Source organism: Macadamia integrifolia, chromosome 14, assembly GCF_013358625.1.
Source record: "Macadamia integrifolia cultivar HAES 741 chromosome 14, SCU_Mint_v3, whole genome shotgun sequence".
NCBI classification, from domain to species: Eukaryota; Viridiplantae; Streptophyta; class Magnoliopsida; order Proteales; family Proteaceae; genus Macadamia; species Macadamia integrifolia.
The window spans coordinates 484,742-495,803 of NC_056570.1; the positions used below are offsets into that span (position 1 = coordinate 484,742).

Sequence of the window (11,062 nt, forward strand, 5' to 3'; positions counted from 1 at the left end):
CAAGTTGATTTAGAGCTCGATGCATTTTCACGTTCTTCATTGAAAGTAGGAATCGAGGCCGATGTAATGGAGATAGTGGATCACTTGATGAAGATAACATCCTCAAAGAGTTCTCATGGTACTTTAAGGTTGGTATCTGTTTGCGAAACTCATTTACCTCATCACGAAGAGAAGCATCTCAAGAGATGTCATGTGGGGCTACTTTGCTTAACCTCTAGGCTTAAAATTTAGAACTTGCTTTGATTCCAAGTTGATACTACTCAAATTAAGTGAAATTGAATAAAAGTTAAAAAAAATGAAGAGAATTATATCACCAAAATGGAAAATCAAGTATAAGATAATAAGGGTATGAGAGGATCACTTAATCCAACGGTAAGAGAAAATCACTTGACTCTGGGTTTTTTTAGGGACCCTTCTCACCCAAGAGTGAGACACTCTCGACACTTACCATTTGAGGACCTCAAACTTTCAATGGGAGTTACAAGCACAATTAAAAAGGCAAATCGAAATAAACTCACCATTTCAAACTAAAAATTTAAATATACAGGAGTGGAGGAATAAAGAGACTTTGGGGAGTCTTGGGAAGGGAGAGAGAAACATTGATAGCAAAGGGTTTGGAGAAATGATGGGGTGCATTGGAACTAGGGATGCAAGTCTTAGGATGTTCTCCTCTTTATTTTAACATGACAAGAGTTTTGAGATCTTCGGATTGTTTGCCTTATTAAGATGATCTCTTTGTTTATCTTGACAAATAGTTAAAATTTTTTGGATTATTTACTTTCTTAGGATGATCTCCTCTTTGTTTACCATAATAGTTGGAGTTATTTGTATTGTTTGAATGTTTGCTTTAGGATCTTCTCCACATGATAAGTAATTTGTGACTTTGTTTGTGTGTGTGTATTTTTTTTTTTTTTTTAATCTCCTCTTTATTATAAATATTTTTTTATTTTTTCGTTATTTCATATTTTGCAGGATCAGAATCAGGGTATACCCGGCCCTTGATGAGGGTCAATCAGGGGTATCTCAGCCCATCAGGGCCAATCAAGGCGGGTAAGGGTTGAATTGAACCCAGAAGGGTTGGTCCTGGGTTGAAGTTTTGCGACCCTGAGTCAAGGTCAGGACGGGTTTGGGCCCAGTTAAGGGGACTCAGGGTTGGGCTAGGGTTTTAAGAAGCCTAGGCCAACCCGACCTTGTTGCACCCCTAATTGGAACCCATCATGACTTCATTCGATTGGACTCCTAGAATATGAGTCTCATCTTTAAGTATTGCCCCTATTAAAGAATGTCTGAATTACCCTTATTCGGTCGAATCTGGGTGATGAAGAGATTTTCTTTATGGAAACGAAACAGTAAAATGATGTAGAAAATGAAGGAAATTTGTGAACAACAATCATACGAAGATTAACGTGATTTGCAAGGCTACTCATCATTATGAGATGAGATTTTGTTTTACTATCAATAGAGAATAAGGTTATGATCGTTCATCCTCACATCTCTCTCATACTACCTACAAAGAAAGAATTATCGATACAAATATATAACGAACTACGAACTCTATACGAGACCTTTGCCGAAATACCCCTATAGAAGGTTGAGCCTTGAGGCCTTCAGCCTCTTAAATTTCCCATCAAAATAAGTCCCACTTTTTAAAAACGACGTAATACAAGGTATTGCCGCCTTCAACACTCTGTTGCACAATTTTTTAGGAAACATTCAATCATTTTATTCTTAAATCCAGACTTTAGGTACCGCAACAAGGATTTTTCTCATAAAAAAAAAAAAAGGGATCTTTTATCAGGCAGAGTTGGTGGATGGGTTGGTGAGGAAGAGAGGTTTCCTTCGGTCCCCAGCGTGAATCCACAATAGAAAATTGAAATGCTCATCCCACTTTAGATATCTTTCTAGAAGAAAAGGTGGAATGTGTGTATTTATAAGTAGGGAATAGATTTGCTGCCAGGCTATGTTAGGCCAATAAAAATGCGCGCATGAGCATCGAAAGGGAGGGACGGGTGACACATTTTCACTGCTAACAAAAGGGGGAAAACATGAACATATATTGTTTTCACTTTTCTCTCCTCAGGACAAAAGAAGAGGCGAAGTCATTAAAATGGTCTACTAGTAGTGAAGTCTACGTTCTTTACCCAGTTTTCTTCGACTTCCTCATCTTCCAACTCCCAAGTAACACCTTCGACAGTCCTTTGTCTCCCCATGTCACTTTTGCCTTCTTTTGTGTCACACCCAATGATACATGCACTGTAAAGAGAGGGAGAGAAAGTAGGAGATAGAGAGAAAAGATGAGAGATAAAATAGGATTTTGGCTAGGAGGTGCCTCCCTCTTGATTTTACGGACGAAGCCAGACGTCTGGCTAATTGGGAGATAGCCGCCTCTTCTTAAGATAAACTTAAGAGAGATAATTTATGATAAATTTTCGGGCGAATGGTAGCAGGACGCACGTATTGCAATCTTATTTTCACTTTCTTTTAATAGTAATCGTCCATTTAAGTTTAGATTAATCTAAACCATCTATTAGTTTTTATATTGTAACTGATTCCTAGTTTTTAGGGTGGAGAGATGACGGATGTGGTTACTTAACTTGTCTAATATTTTTTTATATAAATAAATAAATAAAAAATAAAAATCCAATATAAACGGACTCCTCCTTCGATTTTGTTGGTAAATCTCAATTCTCTCTCTCTCTCTCTCTCTCTCTCTCTCTCTCAAAATAGGATGAGATAAGAAAAAAAATCAACATAACTATTTTCAGGCACTGAGCATATGAGAGACTTGGCCACACATATCCAAATACCATGTTTACATATTAATCATCAGGGAAGGGATTTGGACAGTAAAGTTTGCATGTATGGCAAAAGACAAATTTGAATTTATAAAGTAAACAAAGCTGTTGAATATCTAGGATTTTATTATTACTTATTGGGTAGATATTATTAACCTATGAGAATTTACCATGGATGCAAATCTTCACTGAAATTGGTAAACAAAACTTCAACTAGACTGGAGAGCGGTGAAAAAGGAAGAAGAAAGAAAGAACAACCTTGAAGAAGAAGCAAGGAGAGAGAGAAAGAGAGGATCAAGATTTCTAAGCGAAATGAAAGGAGGAGTCCGCTTATATTGGGATTTTTATTATTTATTTATTTAAATATTAATAATATTAAACAGAGTTGTAATTGTTTACAACTCTGTTAGCAGGATTAACATATTTAACACGAGTCAATCATATCACTCACGTGAACATTCACCGAGCTCCGAACATTCCGCATTCCTATTTATCTGCATGTACCGCGACCATTTTGCCTAAATTTTCATTACATTTTCTATTCCATATTAGTTCCTATTAAATGTGATAAACAAGTAGTTACAAATTCTTGCTTCTCGTATTCTACTACTTCCATTTCCAATTTTTATTTCTAACTTCCACTAACTTACCAACTTCTAATAACTACTTAACACCCCACCGTAGCAATACTTCCTACCCACATACAAATACAATAATAATAATAATAAATAATAATAATAATAATAATAATAATATATACTACTACTACTACTACTACTAATAATAATAATAATAATAATAATGAGGAAATGAGGTACGTAACACCCATCAAGCCCATCAGAAAAATAAATAAAGGACAAGGGATTCATGCATGACACATTGCACAATAGGGCCCTAGCAGGTGGTGTTTTGATTTTTTATTTTTTTTTTATTCAAATTCAAGGACCTATTGGATATTACATAATAGACCCACATAGGAATCAACAAGGGGCTCATGGCCACACTTTGAAAAGTAAGGAGATGCACTTGAGAGTGATCAACCCTCAGGTAGTAACTCCACTGAATATTGCAAACAGTCAGGACAAGGCCCCGGTGTTTTGATAATTTCAAATGAACTTTATGCCCATTTGACAATATTTTGTGTTGATAGTGCTCATTAATACATAAAAACTTTTGTTAATAAATAAATAGGTATGTCCCCAGTATGTATATCAGATATGTGTTTATTTCTCTCATTTCCTTGGAAAAATTCTTTATATCTCTTTTATCCTCCCATTGGTTGAACAACTAGTTCTAGAAAAGCTAGTGGTATACCTAACCTCCTCCCATAATAATACCACAAATAATAGATATATGCTTGGAAAAGCCTGTAGCAAAAGAAAAAAAAAATGTTGAGAGAGACCCAACCAAAAATGCCCAATTGATTTACTGTGCTTAGGGCCTAGGGGGTGTTTAACCTCTGAAACCACTGCATAAATAAGAAAGTGGGTCATGGTCTTTGAATGACTTGTTCCTGATATTTAATAAATGGTTTTAGGTAACCTACTCCTCCCTACCCACATAATGGAGACATCAAGATTTTTATAAACATTATAAGACAAAAAAAAACATAGTCAATGATGGATCCAAGGCATCCGATCGGTCAGTAACTCGTTTATTGTGGCATCAAGCTTTCCCCCCTCCATTCTCAGTTCTCACAAATATACAATACCATATAGATAAAATAAAGTATACAAGGTGGGCTCAGTAGTGGTTCGTGAGATCCTCTTTTTTTAGTTAGGAAATGTATAGAAAAGCAGTTGGGAACATGGAATTGCCATTATATTAATATTAACATCTCTTTCATGTACAAAATACATCCTATATACAATTTGTACAAATTATAGGGATAAGTGAGTCAAACAAGTAATAGAGTTGCGCTCTATAAAAAGGAGGAGGATTGTGTAAAGTGCTCATCAATTAATCAATTATCCAAAGACCCAAAGCTCAAAAATCAAGTAATGGGTTCAGTGGAGGAGGAAAGGTCACTCAGCAATGAAGAGCAGGAGGACGAGGAAGCATGTATGCACGCCATGCAACTGGCCAGCTTCTCAGTGCTGCCCATGGTGTTGAAATCGGCCGTCGAGCTCGACCTTTTCGAGATCATCGCTAAGGCAGGCGCAGGGGCTCAGTTGTCACCGTCGGAAATCACCGCTCAACTGCCCACTCAAAACCCGGAAGCTCCGGTGATGCTGGACCGGATGCTGCGCCTTCTGGCCAGTTACTCCATCCTCACCTGCTCTCAAACCACCCTCGACGACGGAAGCCCCCAGAGGTTCTACGGTCTTGCTCCGGTCTGTAAGTTCTTGGTCAAGAACCAAGATGGAGTTTGCCTCACTCCCTTGGTTCTCATGAATCAAGACAAGGTCCTCATGGAGAGCTGGTATGTACTCTCTCTTGATTTCTCACTTATTGCTCCTTTCAAATAGGAACTTTATCCGAGTGTGGATCAAGTTCTCGTACGGGAATCATTCTCGTATGATCTGATCTATACATGAAATTCACTAATTCACCACAGGGTTTTTCTTTGGGTCTAACATATTTTCTATTATTAGTTTAATGAGTATAATTACAATTTTATTTTTCCAAGAGAGATTAACAGTCCAGTTGACTCTCTGTTTAAGAAGACTATGTCAATGACGTGTGCAAAAATTCTAATCCATAGATTTTGGAAATATATCGTCATATTCTATTCATGAATGATGCAATTTAACTATGAATAAAATTAAATTCCCCATCTACCTCAAGGTGGTTGTTGGGTTAGTTTATCAATGCCTATCAATGGCTCAACACTTGTTCCATTGTCTCCGAGTGACAACAAATATAGTATAGTATGGTCTCATAATATGAAAATCATTCTTATATGATATTTAATCCACACTTAGATTCCACTAAAAATAAAAACCAATTAAAAGAGGAGAGAGATTAAGTGGAATTCCAGTATGAATCAAACACAGTAATTCTCGTACGAGTACCTGGTCGATCCGGACTCTCTCAAATGTGCATATAATTTAATGGTATTAATGTTTGTTTATATGAATGATACATAGGTACTACTTGAAAGATGCAGTGTTGGAAGGTGGAATCCCCTTCAACAGGGCCCATGGGATGACATCGTTCGATTACCACGGCACGGATCTCAGGTTCAACAAGGTTTTCAACAATGGAATGTCCAACCATTCCACTATCACCATGAAGAAGATCCTCGCAACCTACAAGGGCTTCGAGGGCCTCACTTCCATGGTGGACGTGGGTGGAGGAGTGGGTGCTACCCTCAACATGATTGTCTCCAAGTACCCATCCCTTAAGGGTATCAACTTCGACTTGCCCCACGTCCTCGCCGACGCCCCCGCCTACACGGGAGTCGAACACGTCGGCGGCGACATGTTTGTAAGTGTTCCCAAGGCCGATGCTGTGTTCATGAAATGGATCTGCCATGACTGGAGCGACCAACACTGCCTTAAATTCCTCAAGAACTGCTACGACGCTTTGCCGGAGGACGGCAAGGTCATCGTCGTCGATGGTCTCCTCCCGGCCACCCCAGAGACTTCACTTGCTGCCAAGACTGAAATCCACATGGACATCATCATGCTGGGACACAATCCAGGTGGCAAAGAGAGGACTCAGAGGGAGTTCGAGATTCTGGCTAAGGGCGCCGGCTTCCCTGGTTTCCGAGTTGCCTGCTATGCTTTTAACACTTATGTCTTGGAATTCTTGAAGAAGGTCTGATTTTCCTTTCGACGACTGGACATTTGGGCATAACCCAGAAGCAAATTTTACTACTACTGTTTTAGAATATCTCCCAACGCTGGTGCGCCTGATTCTCAGGATTTTTCTGGATTTTGAGAATTGGGATAGCCAAATAATTTCTCTCTCCCCCTGTGTAATTTCACTTCCCTTTGTGTACCTCCCAAATGTTTTATGGATGGACCATGGATGATAATTTACACTAAAACTAGTTACTGTCATGTTCTTACTGTTTAGCTGTAAAATTTGTTTTGGTAGCTTTTTTTAAGTTTGGTCCCAAAAATAAAAAAAAATTAGTATTTCAAATTTTCAATGATGAAAACTTTCTATCACTGTTGATGGGGCAAAATATAAAATTTTCCTCAGCACGGCTAAAGCATATACGTAAACCTGAACAGGACTGAGCCGCTGTAGAAACGCAACCCTAAAACGATGCAGAAGATAATGGAAAAACAAAACAAACAATGCACACAGATTTTACGAGGTTCGGCAAGGTTGCCTACGTCCCCGGTGAGATGAGATCCTGCTTCACTATCAATGGAGAATAGGGTTACAATGCTCTTCCTCACACCTCTCCGTATTGCTTGCATTACAGAGAAAGAAACCCTCGCTACAAATATATAGCGAAAAAAACCCTAATCCGGATCAAATTATAATTTCCAACCTAATCCGGATTAAACTACAATTGCCCTCAAATAAAAAATTCGAGCGGGGGGCTGCGCCCCCCTACACCCCCTGCTATGCAGGGGGGCCTCCTGCCCCCCTTGCAACCCCCCACGGCCCGCTAACCGGCTAGCGGGACTGCCGTCCTGGCTCTCTAGGTGCTGCACCAGTACTCCCTGGATTAAACTGCGACGGAATACAAGACATCATACACCAACAGCCGCTACTTCGGCGTCCATCAGGCAGTGCTTCTACCTCGGCCTTCATTAGGCCGTGCTCCACCTCGGCCTCCATCAGGCCGTGCTCCACCTCGGCATCCATCTGGCCGTGCTTCCACCTCGGCCTTCATCTGGCCGTGCTGCCACCTCGGCCCGACGTCAACAACAAGGTTTCCAGAAACGTGTTTTCGTCCACCCCTACATTCAAGCAACGTAATCCCTATTCCGGAAGACAGGACTCTATCCACTACACGTCATCATGACATCACACGGTTGGCCTTTCCGAGTTAAGAGGGGAATATTCCTGGAATATCCCCAGAATCACAGAGCCACTCCCCTTGAGGACTCCACGCCTAAACAAGACTCTTCACAATCGTCTCCCACTTGCCCTCCATCAGCAGCCTATAAATACCAAGGTAAGCCTCCATCACAAGGGATGAATGACTCACTTCTCCTACTAAAAAAGCTCTCTTGAGCATCTGTTGTGGAAAGATCTAACTTAGGCATCGGAGAGTCCACCGTCGGGTCAGCCCGGCTCTCCGCTGTCTTTCTCTTCTGTGCAGGTCGGCCAAAGCACCAGGAACTGCAGGGAAGATCGTTCAGTCAATTTTTTCCGCATCAACTATAAATAATATTTAAAAAAAATACTCAAATGTTAATAAATCTATATCATGATTCCCCAAATGTTAATAGTATTAAAAAAAGTGCTCAATGATGAAAACATTTTCCCCTCCCTTTTGGTTTCCTATCCTGCTTCTTTCCTAAGGCTCGCTTGTTTTGTTTCACGCTTGTAGGGTTGGCTTCTATTGAGTAGGGCCTTTGCCTTTCTTTAGCTAGCTTAGGTTTTGTCTATTGTATCTGTTTTTTTGTTTATATTTTAATATATTTTCCATTCACTTAAAAAAAAAAAAAACTATACCATTCCCAAATGAGTTATATAAGTTTTCATTGATAGGTAAATACAAATTTCACTAAGCAAGAAAGATGTTACATTTGGTAATAAATACATGGGTTAAAAGCTTAGAATCGTCTTTTATAATATGAAGCTAATTTGGAAAATCAAAAGGAAAAGTTACATGCCCAAAAGTCAAAAATGCTTTATAATCCGTTGGTTCATTAAGTTCCCTCTAAACATGATGATAATTACTCCAAGAAAACCTATCCTCCAGATGCAAAATTAGACCATTCAAATGTTGAGCTGACCATGGCCCATTCACGATTCGATCTCTTCAAAATATCCATGATCACCTTGCAATCTTTCTTAAGAAGATGTGCCTCTGGAAGTTTATAAGAAAATATGTACAGAAATAAAGGGCATTTGAAGTTGCAAGCAATGAAATAAGAGCCCTAGTTTGCCCTCAACTTTTTGTTAAAATATCTGAAGAAAATTACCATTTATTTTGAGTGAAGAGGTTGCTTCATTTTGACCATCTAACCTTCTTCAGCTGAAACGAAATGAAGATGGCAACTAAAGCTTCCTCCGAATTAGTAAGTTGCTAATGAATGCTCAAGTACAGTATTTGAATCAAACTTAATAATTTTCCATTGATGAGAAAGCACAATTACATAAATACTAATAGGGCTAATACAGCAAGTCTAGAGTCATTTACAGTTATTAATTAACCGGATCCAGTTTGAATCATCCATTTATCTGGCTTAGGGCCCGTTTGGTATCGTTCTAAAAAAACGTTTCTGGAGTTTTTTCGTTCTATTGGAACGAAAAAACGGAATCTTCTGTTTGGTGCATTTATGGTCCGTTTCTGTTTTTTTGGAACAAAAAAGTGAAAAAAAAAAACTGAAAAAAACGAGATTGGATGGAACTCCAAAATGGAGTTTCGTCTTCCCAGTTTCGTTCCATTTAAAAAAAAAAAAAAATCCCGATAAAAATCTGAAATTTTGAAACACAATTTTTTCGTTTAAAAACTGCGTTTTGACACAGAAACTGAAGTTTTCGTTTTTGACACGAAACGGTGTTTCTAGAGCAGAAACGATACCAAACGGGCCCTTAGTCTATATTACCTTTATCCTAGCATTTTTTATTTATTTATTTATATTTTATTGTACATATCTTGAAAGACAAGGAAATGGTCTTGTGGTTGGTGTAGATATGATTAGGAGATATGTTCATAAATAATTTCAAGGAAAATTTATCGTGTCACCCTCTAGAAAATGCCACAATAATAAGACCACTATTTTATCAAATTATTCTTAGACCCTTCACTGTCAGTCATTATTAAAGAATATACTTTGTTTATTTATGTCAATAACTATATTTTATTTTAAATATCAAAATACCCTTATTAAATGAAAGTACCTAAAATACCCATACCCATTAATAAGTCTCCATTCCCAAATATACCTTTCTCCCAAATCGATACCTTCACCTTCCGACCATCGGCGCTCGTTCGGAGCACCGGCAGCACCGATGACTGGCGATCATGGCAGTAGCATCATCGCATCGGTGAAGTGGAGGAACTCGCGGCCACCAGCTGCGATTCGCAGTGTAGGCTTCTTCTTCCCCAAATTGAAACAGTTATGTTCTTCCCCAAATCGCTACTGTTAACCCTTCTTCTTCTCCTCTCAACTGTAACCCTCTGACCTCTCTGCGAGTTTTTCGTTCGAGAGTTGTTGGAAGAAATCGAATTCGATGAGGGTGCTTACTGTTATGCCATATCTTTTTATGCACAACATGGGCTGTATAAAGAAGCGATTTTGGTGGCAGAGAGGGCCAGGGTACGAGGTTCAAACCCTAGCTAGGCATTCTATTTGTGTTTGATGGATGTGTATGGAAAGAATGTGGATGCTCGTGCGGCTATGAAGCTATTCCTGGAAATGGAAGATGCAGGGGTTCTTGCCGATGAGGGGATTTACAGGACATTGCCTGGGGTTCTTTGTAGAGTTGGGTGGGTGAAGCTTTGTAGGGTGATTCTTGAAGAGATGAGGAAAGTTGGATACAGACCTAATAAGTGTTTGGCTATGGATCTCGTAGGGAGATTGTTGAGGAAGACATTGTTTCTAAAGCCGTATCTCTTTTCGAAGAAGGGATTCTTAAGGACAGTCACAGTTTAGCTACTTTTGTGGAGGCTATTGTAGAGAAACGCAAGCATGGAGTAGCTCTTGAACTTGTGAAGAAAATGCAGCTTTATGGTTTTGATGTTAATGGCCATGTTTATGCATCTCTGATCCGTGGTTATGGGAAAATTGGATTGGTTGATGAAGCCGAGAAGATATTTGCAGAGATTAAATCTTCTGAATGTATTGAGAACAGGGAATTGGTTTATTCATCTATGATTTATGTGTACCCCAGAGCAGAAATGAAGGCATCAGCAGAGATGGTTTGGAATGAAATGGAAAGCTTGATGGGTTATAGAGTAAGTGAAGAAGCATTGTTGTCGATGATGTCTTTGTATGGGGCTTTGGGTCTGGTTGATGATACAGTAAGAGTGTTCAATTGGTGGAAGACCAGTGGTTGTTGTTTGAACATTGATGCTTATGTTGTTCTTGTAAATGCATTGGTTAAGTCTCGCAATCTTAATCAAGCCGAAGATTGTCTTTTAGAGATGAGAACCAGAAGACAAACAGAAAAGAAAAAAAAAAAAA

At 39.0% G+C, this 11,062-nt stretch overlaps 2 protein-coding genes across 2 annotated transcripts in view; both read left to right on the forward strand.

Moving 5' to 3' along the window:
• Positions 1–4,725: 4,725 nt before the first annotated feature.
• On the forward strand, positions 4,726–6,802 carry LOC122061057 (caffeic acid 3-O-methyltransferase 1-like). Its single transcript, XM_042624223.1, has 2 exons — positions 4,726–5,217; positions 5,885–6,802. Exons 1-2 carry the CDS (start codon positions 4,796–4,798, stop codon positions 6,561–6,563), a joined length of 1,101 nt encoding a protein of 366 aa, XP_042480157.1. The 5' UTR covers positions 4,726–4,795; the 3' UTR covers positions 6,564–6,802.
• A 3,435-nt stretch (positions 6,803–10,237) lies between these two features.
• Positions 10,238–11,062, forward strand: part of LOC122061655 (pentatricopeptide repeat-containing protein At2g32630-like) — a 1,806-nt gene continuing 981 nt past the window's right edge. Inside the window, exons 1-2 of the mRNA XM_042625070.1 lie at positions 10,238–10,365; positions 10,452–11,011. Of these exons, the coding sequence (XP_042481004.1) occupies positions 10,238–10,365; positions 10,452–11,011 (688 nt within the window). The remainder of the gene's footprint in view (positions 10,366–10,451; positions 11,012–11,062) is intronic.

Bases quoted from the DNA above. Each gene is read 5' to 3' on its own strand.
- LOC122061057 (XM_042624223.1), top strand. From the start codon at position 4,796: ATGGGTTCAGTGGAGGAGGAAAGGTCACTCAGCAATGAAGAGCAGGAG. The intron at 5,218-5,884 runs GTATGTACTCTC...AATGATACATAG, and splicing joins AAGGTCCTCATGGAGAGCTG to GTACTACTTGAAAGATGCAG.